This window comes from Hemitrygon akajei, chromosome 5, assembly GCF_048418815.1.
Source record: "Hemitrygon akajei chromosome 5, sHemAka1.3, whole genome shotgun sequence".
Classification (NCBI taxonomy): domain Eukaryota; kingdom Metazoa; phylum Chordata; class Chondrichthyes; order Myliobatiformes; family Dasyatidae; genus Hemitrygon; species Hemitrygon akajei.
This window is the reverse complement of record NC_133128.1, coordinates 23597621-23610582: the sequence shown is the minus strand read 5'-3', so window position 1 is coordinate 23610582 and position 12962 is coordinate 23597621. Positions and strand designations below refer to the sequence as shown.

General features: G+C 43.6%; 1 protein-coding gene across 4 annotated transcripts in view; it reads right to left on the bottom strand.

Annotated features, from left to right (window-relative positions):
* Positions 1 to 12962, bottom strand: part of prdm15 (PR domain containing 15) — a 79225-nt gene that overhangs the window by 18891 nt on the left and 47372 nt on the right. For all 4 annotated transcript variants that reach the window (XM_073045020.1, XM_073045021.1, XM_073045023.1 and 1 more), the window contains exons 15-17: positions 11130 to 11218; positions 9554 to 9685; positions 2691 to 2825 (exon numbers count right to left, since the gene is read on the bottom strand). In XM_073045020.1, coding sequence (XP_072901121.1) covers positions 2691 to 2825; positions 9554 to 9685; positions 11130 to 11218 — 356 coding nt within the window. The remainder of the gene's footprint in view (positions 1 to 2690; positions 2826 to 9553; positions 9686 to 11129; positions 11219 to 12962) is intronic.

Genomic DNA, 12962 nt, shown 5'->3' with positions numbered 1-12962 from the left:
GGAGTGACATTTGCAATTTTTCAGTCCTCCAGAACCATAGCAGAACCTGGTGACTCTTTAAAGATGAAAACCAATGCACCTGCTACCCCTTCAGCAACCTCTTTCGGAACTCCAGGATGTAGTCCACCTGGTCCAGGTGACTTATCCACCTTTAGTCTTTTGAGTTTTCCACTTTGTCCTTTGTAATAGCAATAGCACTCACTCCTGCTCCCAGACACTCGCGAACCTTTGGCATACAGCTAGTGTCTTCCACAGTGAAGAGTGATGCAAAGTACTTACTAAGTTCATCTGCTACATGCATTTAAATACAGCACCTTCAGTCCTGCATTCTTCACCCTTTTGAATTTTTCCTCTGTGGTACAATTTAACACTCTGCATCATCTGCATTTGTACCCAATTATTGGCTTGTCTTTCCTTATACTCATGTTATACCCATCATTTACTTGTAAACCTGTTGGCTCATCCTCAGCTCTATCACACTGGTTCCCACCGCCCTGCCATATTCATTTAAACCACTCCCAACAGCTCTAGCAAACCTGCCTGCACAGATATAGGCCCCCCTCGGAAGGTTAAATGGCCGCTGCAAATTGTCCCAGGGTGTTTGAGAGAATCAGAGAGCTGAGGAGAACATTGAGGACATAAAAGGTAGGTTGAAATTAAGGTTAATGTGAATGGGACGTTGATGGTAAGTATCGGCTCAATGGGCCGAAGGGCCCATAATGTGCTGTAGCTTACCATGACTTTGCCTTCTGCTAAACGAGGAGATGTTGAACTTTAAGTTTAGTTATTGTTATTCAACCATACACATGTATACCACCAAATAAAACAATGTTCCTTCAGACCAAGGTGCACAACAGTACATATAACTCACATGCATAAAACATAAAGGAATATTACCACAAATAAATTAACATAAGGTGCATAAATGACACAGGTTAAAAAGTCTTCTTTCTTTGGCTGTCCATCGATTTTCGATGACAACTGAGGCCTGGGCAAGGTTGTATGGAAGACCTGCAGTTGCCTAGTTGGCTCTCCATGCCACCGATGTTGTCCAAGGGAAGGGCATTAAGACCCATACAGCTTGGCACTGGTGTTGTCACACAGCAATGTGTGGTTAAGTGCCTTGCTCGAGGGCACAACACGCTGCCTCAGCTAAGGCTCGAACTAGCGACCTTCAGATCACTAGACCAACACCTTAACCACTTGGCCACGCGCCACACAAGTAAAAAGTATAACAATACTCCCGCTTGCTACATGATGAGACCTCGGTGGTGGCAAGGAATCCATGCTCGTTTTACACTTGATTTCAAACAGGTTGATCATTAAACTCCATTTACCTGTCCTGGTCCTGTAACCCATAATACCCTGGGCCAATGAAAATCTGAAATCCCCAATTTGAAATTTGACAACAGCTTTTAGAGATTTTTTGGTTAGGGACAGGGAAGGGTACAAAAGGGTGAAAAATAAATAAAACAGGGTTCCAGCTTCCCAAACATTTGTGTTAAATAAAAGTTTCTTGGATGCCAGTGTCACTGGCACAATGTACTTCATCATGGAGAAATACACACTCAGTGGCCACTGAATTAGGTACACCTGTTCATTAATGCAAATATCTACTCAGCCAACCATCAGAATGGGGAAGAAATATGATCTAAGTGACTTTGACTATGGAATGATTGTTGGTGCCAGACAGGGTGGTATGAATATCTCAGAAACAGCTGATCTCCTGGAATTTTCACGCACGCCAGTCTCTAGAGTTTATAGAAAATGCCGCGAAGAACAAAAAAACATCCAGTAAGCGGCAATTCTGTGGGCAAAGATGTCATGTTAATGAAAGAGGTCAGAGGAGAATGGCCAGACTGGTTCAAGCCCATAGCAAGGCAACAGTAACGCAGATAACCACATGTTTCCACAGTGGTGTGCAGAAGAGCATCTCTGAACACACAACATACAGAAGCAGAAGACCACAAACATACACTTAGTGGCAACTTTATTAGGTACAGGAGGTACCTAATAAAGAGGCCATTGAGTGGACATTTGCCAACCCTTTCTTGTTATTGAGAAGCTGAGGGAGAGCTGCCACCTCGAACCATAACGGTTTATCCAGCAAAGATCCTCCCTGTGCTGCTGGATCTTTGATAGCTTGTCTTTAAGATGGCATCACACTCAGGTAATCATGGAGGGTCCAGTGGAAGGATGGCATTAGCCCGTCCAGCACACTACCAAAGGGTTATTAATGACTCGCTGCTGGTTGTACATGTGTTTCTGGCTCACCTCTCCCCTCCATCCTTACTGAAACACTTTCCTGGTTAACATACAAAATGAATCTTTCCAAGATCCGCTAAGTACTGGCTGCACACTTAATTGAGCTTTACTGTGGGGTATAAACGCAGTAAACTTTAACGCGTGTTTTTTTAAAGCCTTTCAACACAATTGAAGCAATAAAGAAACAACAGAGTAGCGGTTAGTGAAGTCTATCATAGTGCCGGCAACCAGGGTTCAATCCCCGCTGCTATCTGTGAGGCGTTCGTACGTTCTCCCTGTTACTGCGTGGGTTTTTCCTCCAGGTGATCCGGTTTCCTCCCACATTCCAAAGACGTACGGGTTAGTAGGTTAATTGGTCACATGGGTGTAATTGGATGGCGCGGGTTTGTTACTAAGCTGCACATCTATAAATAAGTCAGACTTACTTGGCATTTCTTGCAGCTGTATTTATGTGGAATCGGCTCACCCGGCCCATCTGAAATATCTTCTGTTTCCTCTGCTGCGATGCCAAGTTTGCTGATGAACTGTTCTCGCTGTTGCTCATTCATCAGTGCAATGTCCTGGACACAAAGGAAAGACAGGCATCATATGCAGAAATTCTACACCGGGTAAATCAGAAGGAATTCTGTACAACCGTTATATAATACCATTTATCTTGCTTTCATTTTTGCTCAGAACTCTTTTCTTTTTGGCTCTTGGCAGAGTGACATTTTAGAACAAGGATGAGGAGGAAATTCTTTAGCCAGAGGCTGGTGAATCTGTGGAATTTATTGACTCAAAGGCCACAGAGGCCAAGTCATTGGGCATATTGAAAGTGGAACTTGATAGATTCTTGATTAGTAATGGCGTCAAAGGTTACAGGGAGGAGACAAGGGAATTGGGATTCGGGGGGGAGGGGGGTTAATAAATCAGCCATGATGGAATGGTGGAGCAGACTTGATGGCCTAATCCTGCTCTTACGTCTTATGGACACTGTACCAACGTCCCAGTATTAAGCCTCATGAATTTGTATCATCACCATCGGTTGCCAGCGCGAAAAAGCCAGGTACACTGACGCCACTTGCAACACCTTCATAAATACAGGACATTAGATGCAGCTGCACTCTTTGGTATTTAATGCCAAGAAAAGTGGAGATATTAGACTTTATTTTCCAGAATTTTATTTTATTTAGAGATACAGCATGGTAACAGATCCTTCCAGCCCAATGACCCTGCAGCACCCAATTACACCCACTTGACCAATTAACCTACTAACCTGTGCATCTTTGGAATGTGGGTGGAAACGAGCATCCAGAAGCCCACATAGATACACGGACAACATACAAACATTCAGCTATATTAGCATTACTTTAACCACTGTGCTACCATGTGAAAACTGTATCGATCAGGGGTTCCCATAGAGACGTTCCATTAACCGATGGGTCTGTGGACCCCAGGTTGGGAAGCCCTGGTATAGATAAACTGGCAGGGACATTGCACACTTTCAGCAGGGGGGATTGCACAACAGATCTGACAGGATGTGCTTACTCTGAAGATAATTGTGAGGGCAGTTCTGTTTCGAAACTGAAATAAAAAGCATTTCAAACCTCTACTTGCATATTGGTTTGCATGCATTCCAGGGAAAACTGCTGTGAGGAGAAAAAAAAAGCAATTTTGTTACAGTGAAACCTAAGCAATAGTAGGGAATACGCTACTGTCAAAGGAACTAGAATCAGAATCACAACTCGGTTTAATAACACCATCATATGCTGTGAATTCTGTCATCTTTGCAGCAGTAGTACAAAGCAATACACAATAATAGAAAAAATTGTTAATTAAAGTATATATATTAAATAGTTAAATTTTATTAGTGTAAAAATTGGAAGAAAATAGTAGTGAGAATGAGACAGTGTTCGCTGGTTCAAATGTCCATTCAGAAATTGAATGGCTGAGGGGAAGAAGCTGTTCCTGAATCATTGAGTGTGTGCCTTCAGGCTTCTGTACCTTCTTCCTGATGGTAGCAATGAGAAGAGGACATAATCTGGGTGATGGGGGCCCTTAATGATGGAAGCCTCCTTTTTGAGGCATTACTCCTGGAAGCTGTCCTGGATACTACGGAGGCTGGTGCCCATGATGGAGCCGACTTGAGTTTACAACTCTCTGCAGCTTATTTCGATCCTGTGCAGTTCCCTCTGGTGTGGACTGGGGACTGGTGTGCGTTCCCTCATCTTACTTTTTCTGAAGTCCACCATCAGTTCTTTCGTCTTACTGACTTTGAGTGCAAGGTTTTTTGCTGCAACCCCACTCATCTAGGTCATAAAGCTCACTCCTGTACGCCCTCTCGTCCATCTGAAACTCTGCCACCAGTAGTTGTATTGTCGGCAAATTTATCGATGGCATTTGAGCAGCACCTAGCCACGCTGTCATGGGTGTAAAGAGAGTAGAGCAGTGGGCTAAGCACGTGTCCCTGAGGTGGGCCAGTGTTGACTGTCAGTGAGGTGGCGATGTTACTGCTGATCAGCACAAACTGTGGTCTTCCATTTAGGAAGTTGAGGTACAGGGCTCCAGGTTCTGAAGCGTCTTGATCAGAATTGTAGGAATGATTATGTTAAACGTTGAGACAGACAGACATACTTTATTGATCCCGAGGGAAATTGGGTTTCGTTACAGCCGCACCAACCAAGAATAGTGAAGAAATATAGCAATATAAAACCATAAATAATTAAATAATAATAAGTTAATCATGCCAAGTGGAAATAAGTCCAGGACCAGCCTATTGGCTCAGAGTGTCTGACACTCCGAGGGAGGAGTTGTAAAGTTTGATGGCCACAGGCAGGAATGACTTCCTATGATGCTCAGTGTTGCATCTCGGTGGAATGAGTCTCTGGCTGAATGTACTCCTGTGCCTGACCAGTACATTATGGAGTGGATGGGAGTCATTGTCCAAGATGGCATGCAACTTGGACAGCATCCTCTTTTCAGACACCACCGTCAGAGAGTCCAGTTCCACCCCCACAACATCACTGGCCTTACGAATGAGTTTGTTGATTCTGTTGGTGTCTGCTATACTCAGCCTGCTGCCCCAGCACACAACAGCAAACATGATAGCACTGGCCACCACAGACTCGTAGAACATCCTCAGCATCATCCGACAGATGTTAAAGGACCTCAGTCTCCTCAGGAAATAAACAGCAGTCTGACAAAGCTATTTGTATTATCCCAGTAATCCAAGGCCATGTAAAGAGCCAATGGGCCATCATCTGTAACTGATCTTAGCAATCACATCTTGAATTTATATGGTGCCCAATTTGGCCGAATCTCAAATGAATTTCCTTGGATATAATACTGAAGGGTTGTGAAAACTGCTACATAAATATATGCCTTTTCCCTTTCACAAAATAAAAATACAAGGCAATTCATGTTAGCATTATTATACAAAATTTGACGGAGATCTTCAAAATGGCAAGCAATTTCATGAGTTAAAATTATGGTGGTTTTCATAAAGCAGGAAGAGGCAGAGATGGAAGGGTTAATGGGGATAGTTCCAGTGCACAGAACCTTGACATGGCCTCCAAAGCTAAGCCATGATTTTTGCAACACTGAAATCATCAAGTTCTACGGCAGCAAGAGATAGCAGAGTAGGGAGGGACAAGACAATGGAATGATTTAGAAGTGGGAATGAAAATTTTAAATCAAAGGTACTTCTAGACTAGCAGGCAATCTGGATCACTTGACACAAGTGAACAGGTAGAACTTGGGGAAAAATCTGGTACACAAGAAAACAAGGGCAGAAGAGACATTCGATCTGGACTGAGAGGCAGAGGAGTGAAGGAGTGCAGCATGGGGGATCCAAGCAGAAAAGGGTAATAGGTAGATGGGGAGGGGTGTTCAAAGTAAATTTTATTATCAATGTGCATACACGTCACCATATACAATACTGAGAGGACAGGTCCTCTGGAATGATATCACCAAGGAATTAAAGTTACTGACCCTCTCCACCTCTGATCCCCTGATGCGGACCGGCTCATGGACTTCTTCCTGAAGTCAATAATCAGGGAGAGTGGAAACAGTGCCAGAATACCCCATCTCTCCACCTTTTTATACAAACTTCCAGTGCAAATGAAGGTCTCAACACAAAACTTTGACTGTCCATTTCCCTCCACTGATGCAGAGTTCCTCCAGTCTTTTACGATTTGCTCCAGATTCAGGCAGCTGCAGTCCTGTGACTCCCCTCTGCTAGATCCACATAACCTTCGATCTCAAAAATTTACCCACGCCCTCCTGAAGTCGCCTTGCGAACCAGCATGCACAACCCACTCGGGTAAATAATACGAGACATTCGAATATGAGAAGTTACACCCAAAATTCCGGTCAAGATGGCGCCTGTGTACAACATTGCTTTGGTCGACATCTGGATAGATCATGAAACGATATATTTCACTTCTCTTATGTCTTTTAGGTTAGTTTTTTGTCTTGGATGTGATTCTGGAACTGCTGCAGCCTGTGATTTGCTGTTTGGGTGCTCCAGCACTCTGCAGTCTCTGAGAGAATTTCGGGAGTCAGAGGCAGCATGTGCGAACTTAGGGTGGGCAGGTTGCAGGACAGGGCACGAGCTGGTGTTTGGGTCCATTTCATCGATTAAAGCATCGATTATTTGCCAATTAAAGCGACGAGGGAGATTGCAACATCAAGGTAAATGTGGAAGGTGAGTGCCAGCTGCCGGCCCTTTGATCGCTGGGGATCACTCTGCTACACTTCCAGAAAAAGGAGAGAGAGAGTCTGCCGCTGTGCCCGGAGAATGTTGCCCAGGTTGTCTGCATTTTGGATGTGGACTTGGACTTTTTCCAGTCTTAGAGCTTTTGTTTTGTATTCTGTGCTTTTCACCCGATCCTTCTAGTTTTGTTTTTGTCCAGGAAGGAGGGATTTGGGGGTTGATGTGCCTGTTCTGTTTTTGTCCAGGAAGGAGGGAATGGGGGTTGATGTGCCTGTTCTGTTTTTGTGCAGGAAGGAGGGAATGGGGGTTGATGTGCCTGTTCTGTTTTTGTGCAGGGAAGACGGATTTGGGAGTTGATGTGCCTGTTCTGTTTTTGTGCAGGAAGGAGGGATTTGGGGGTCGATGTGCCTGTTCTGTTTTTGTGCAGGAAGGAGGGAATGGGGGTTGATGTGCCTGTTCCGTTTTTGTGCAGGAAGGAGGGATTTGGGGATTGATGTGCCTGTTCCGTTTTTGTGCAGGAAGGAGGGAATGGGGGTTGATGTGCCTGTTCTGTTTTTGTGCAGGAAGGAGGGATTTGGGGATTGATGTGCCTGTTCTGCTTTTGTGCAGGGAAGAGGGATTTGGGAGTTGATGTGCCTGTTCTGTTTTTGTGCAGGAAGGAGGGATTTGGGGGTCGATGTGCCTGTTCTGCTTTTGTCCAGGAAGGAGGGAATGGGGGTTGATGTGCCTGTTCTGTTTTGGTGCAGGGAAGAGGGATTTGGGGGTCGATGGGCCTGTTCTGTTTTTGTGCAGGAAGGAGGGATTTGGGAGTTGATGTGCCTGTTCTGTTTTTGTGCAGGAAGGAGGAATTTGGGGGTTGATGTGCCTGTTCTGCTTTTGTGCAGGAAGGAGGGAATGGGGGTTGATGTGCCTGTTCTGTTTTGGTGCAGGGAAGAGGGATTTGGGGGTTGATGTGCCTGTTCTGTTTTTGTGCAGGAAGGAGGGATTTGGGGGTTGATGTGCCTGTTCTGTTTTTGTGCAGGAAGGAGGGAATGGGGGTTGATGCGCCTGTTCTGTTTTTGTGCAGGAAGGAGGGATTTGGGAGTTGATGTGCCTATTCTGTTTTTGTGCAGGAAGGAGGAATTTGGGGGTTGATGTGCCTGTTCTGCTTTTGTGCAGGAAGGAGGGAATGGGGGTTGATGTGCCTGTTCTGTTTTGGTGCAGGGAAGAGGGATTTGGGGGTTGATGTGCCTGTTCTGTTTTGGTGCAGGGAAGAGGGATTTGGGAGTTGACGTGCCTGTTCTGCTTTTGTGCAGGAAGGAGGGAATGGGGGTCGATGTGCCTGTTCTGCTTTTGTGCAGGAAGGAGGAAATGGGGGTCGATGTGCCTGTTCTGTTTTTGTGCAGGGAAGAGGGATTTGGGAGTTGATGTGCCTGTTCTGTTTTTTTGCAGGAAGGAGGGAATTTGGGGTTTGATGTACCTGTTCCGCTTTGGTTCACTTTTTTTTTAATGCTGGGAGCGGGTATTTGGGGGATGATTATGCTGCCTTTCTTTTCTTTCTTGGTTTCATGGTTACCCGGATAAGAAGAATTCCAGAGTTGTATACTTTGATAATAAATCAACTTTTGAACATTTACCACTTCTTGTGAGAAGTACCCCTGTGAACATTAGTTTTGAATAAAAGCCCCTGATCCTGGTTTGAAGCTCTCCTGCAAACGCAAACTTCGACCTTGTCAAGCCCTGTTAGGGTCTTGTTCATATCCCTCTGAGTTCCAAGTTCTGACGAAGTGTCCTTGACCCACACATCAGCTTTGCAAAGCATTTCAAAGGTACTGCCTGATCCGTGGAGAGTTTCTACTACCATTGCCAATACAGTCCAGAATATATGCATTCTCACAACTCAAACGTACATTATTTACTTGTGTACAAGGAGAGCAATATGGCTCCAGTCACTACACTGTCCTGAAGCCAGCAGAGAAAACTGCAATCTTTATGCAGTATTGGCTTATCACTTATGAATATTGACCAATCTGGTAAATTGCGTACGTCTGAGTTCCTCACTTGCAAGATCAATCGCCATTCACAGTAGAGCTGTTGAAAGTCAATAGAAACTATAAGCTGACCGCCGATGACACTTTGAAGTTAGTAAAGCAATTTTTCATTCAGTTGTTGGGTGTGTTTCACATCTTTCCATTATCGCTGTCTTGTCTGTCTCCGGCAGCCCCTACTGTGTAAAGACAAGCTATGTTCTTCTAGGTTCATTACACACTGTCACAGTCATTCTCACCCATCTGTCTGAAGAAATCAAGGTCTGCTCCGGCTGTCTCACGTTAACGGTCTGGGTTGACCACAACTGTCCTGGGTCATCCTTGACTGGACATTGTCATTAACCCTTGCCTTACTGCAACTTCTGATTTTATTTCAGATTCACCGCACCTTCAATTTTGTTTTTGATTTTCATTTCCACTGTCTATGGTGGGACTAAATTCGAAAACCTCTGGTTCAGAAGTGAATATGCCACCAACCAATCCAGAGGTAATACTGCCCATATAAAAGCGCACACAGCCCTAATCATAAATATAATTTTTTTTAGAAATAATCTTCTAAAAATGGTACCTTAAAATGGACATGAGTGTGATCCCTCAGAACATCGACACGGTAGAATTTGCGCCCACAGATCTCGCAAGTGTACTTCTTGTCTCCGTGCGTCAGCAAGTGCTTATTCATGTTGCTTCGACAGGAGAAAACCTACCAACAAAACAGATATCAGGTCACAGGCAGATGTCAAATATCCTTCTCTACCATTGACTGGTTGAGGTAGTCCACATGGATGTCAGTAAGGCCTTTGACAAGGTCTCACATGGGAGTCTAGAAAGTTAGAACTCTTGAGATCCAAGGCAAGTTATCAAATGGTCCAAAGCTGGCTTAGCAACAGGAAACAGTGGGTAATGGAGGAGGGTTGCTTTTGAACTGGAAGCCTACTGGTAGTGTACAAGAATCAGTGATGTGGCCTTTACTCTTCATTTTAATACCAATCAATGGTAGGGATGTGAACACAGGAGGAATGATTCAGAAGCATGCAAATGCCATTGAAATTGGTAGCTGTGTGGTTGTCAACAGTGAAGAATAGAGTTAGTATATTATTTGGCAAGATTCGCAGAAGAATGACAGATGGAACTTATTTCTGATAATTGCATGCAGTTGCACCTTGACCATAGACCACAAGACATAGGAGAAAATTAGGACATTTGGCCCATTGAGTCTGCTCCGGCATTCCATCATGGCTGATTTATTTTCCCTCTGAACCCTATCCTCCTGCCTTCTCCCCATAACCTTTGACACCTTTACTTAGAAGAATGCAGGGGGATCTTAATCAAAACGGTAGGGTCAGAGTTGATGTGTGACCAATTTAAGTGCCATAACAGATTGAAAAAGGTCGGGTGCTGGGGCCAGAGGTGAGGGACAGGCCATTGTCCAGCTTGCTGCTCCAAGGGGCTTGCTCGTCTCTGCACTGAACTGAGGCTGTGGCCTGCAAATAACAGGCTCCTGGAACAGTGTAGTGATGAACTGGCTTCAGGGCTGTGAACTCACTTTTGTGAACTTTAATTCTGAGTGTTATTTGTTTAATTTTTATTGTTTTCATTATTTGTTCTTTTTTTTGTACACTGGGTGACAGTCTTGTTTTAATGGGTTCTATTGGGTTTGTTTGGTTTTGTGGCTGCCCCTGAAAAGACGAATTTCTAGGCTCTACATAGTATACATTCTTTGATAATAAATGTACTTTGAACTTCGAAACCTATCAAATTTTGAAAGGCCTAGATAGAGTGGACATAGAGAGGATGTTTCCTATAGTCAGGAGCATAGGACCAGAGAGCATCAAACGTCCATTTAGAACAGACGAGGAAGAATTTCTTCAGCTAGAGGGTGGTGAATCAGTAAAATTCATTGCCACAGGTGGCTGTGAAGGTCAAGTCATTGGGTATATTTAAAGAGGAGGTTGACAGGTACTTGACTAGTATGTGTGCCAAGGATTACATGGAGAAGGCAGGAGAACGGAGTTGAGTAAATCAGCCATGATGCAATTACAGAGCAGACTCAATGGGCCGAATGGCCTAATTATACTCCTATGTCCTATGGTTTAAACATAAAGTATACAGTGGCTGTCAGCGTAAAGTAGCATCATTGCTCACACCTTTCCACAGACAGGGCATCCTGATGGTTCCTTTTTGTATTTCACCATCCCATTGGGCTCACTTTCATCTTTTTTCACACGTTTTCCACCTATTACAAAAAATTAGAAATAGAGCGTTTTACGTATTTAAAAATATTGCTCTGAAACCCGAATTGCTCACGTACAAAATAAATAATCCTATGCAGAATGCAGGTATGGAGTAGTGATATCTAATGATACATTTTATACACATCCTAAAATAGTGGCAGGGTGCATAAATTTAGGATCAGTGCTTACTATCTGCATTAAGACAGGACCAAGGTGCCTGCAATGGAGAGTACTGGGTAAGCACACTCCTTACACGCACCATTCGCTCACACACACATTACCTTGTCATTTTGCTGTGGTTGCTCTGAGTGTTTCACTCCAGTGTCTTCTCTGATATGTTCTCATAATGGATCTTCACGTGCCTTTCCCACCATAACACAGCGGAATATTCCACATCTTTAGTAATGTGGATGTGCAAATGTGTACATATTGTTTGTATACTGTAATTACGGTAGATAATCCTGTTTAGTCTGTAATATGATTGTGACTACATTGTGGGGTGCATCATAATCTGATTCATGTATTGCCTTAGTTAACTCTGTTGGTAATTAAATGTGGTATGCCCTAGTAACTAAAAATTGTTCATTGCCCTCAGTAGGAGAGAGGGATAGGGATTGCCAGGAGTCCGCGCTTGACAAGTACAGATATGGAACTGTTATTGTGTTTTCAGTGATATCTTTTTGTAAACATTGGCAATTTTCACTATTTTTGTTAATTTTTGACACACCTAATAAACACCCTTGCAATAAAGTGCTAAATTACTCCATTCATTTTTCATTTGGTCATAACCCACGTATCTAACAATGTCACATATTGCAAATGGGCAGCTGCACAGTGTGCTCAAAAATATGCAATTTTAGAAGATTTAGTCGAAATAACAGTGCAGCAAGCTCACGTAATGTGGGATATCGCAGATCTGAAACACAGGTACAAATAACTCATTACCACACCCGATGGACACAGCCATTAAATGAATGTATCTGATTGGGTCAATAAGGAGAAACTGCTAACTCACATACTGTACATGAAACCTACAGGGAGAAAACTGCAGCAATTCATCAAGAAAACTGGGACAAGAGATTCTGCAAATGCTGGAAATCCAGAGTAACACAGACAAAATGCTGGTGGAACTCAGCCGATTAGGTAACATCTATGGAAATGAATAAACAGTCAATGTTTTGGGCCGAGACTCTTCATCAGGACTAGAAAGCAAGGGGGAAGAAGCCAGAATAAGAAGGTGGGGAGGAAGACCAGGTAGAAACTGATCAGTGAAGCCAGGTGAGGGGGAAGTTGAGTGAGAAGCTGGGGGAGGGGGTGATAGGTGAAAAAGGTAAAAGGTTGAAGGAGGAGGAATTTGATAAGAGAGGACAGCCGGCACCAGGGAGTGGCAGATTGAGGAATGGAAGAAGAGAAAAGGTGGAGGTGGAGGGGAAATTATCATAAGCTAGAGAAAATCTAGGCAAAAGATTGCATTAAAAAAAACCTGAATTCCCCAAAAGCTTCTGATACTGTAAAATAATTCAATTTCTAGACAGCAGTGGATTATCTTACTGGATAAAGACAGAGTCAAACTGTAGATTAGCAATGATTTAACTAAACGTGTAACCAGATCCTGTTCCAATGCTCCAAGTCTTAGAATAAACTGTATAAAGGAGGCTACTTACTTATTAATAAGCACAAGAACGTCTCCCCTATTCAGGACACATATTCAGAAGTGCTGCACACACAATGCCTCCAGCATTATCA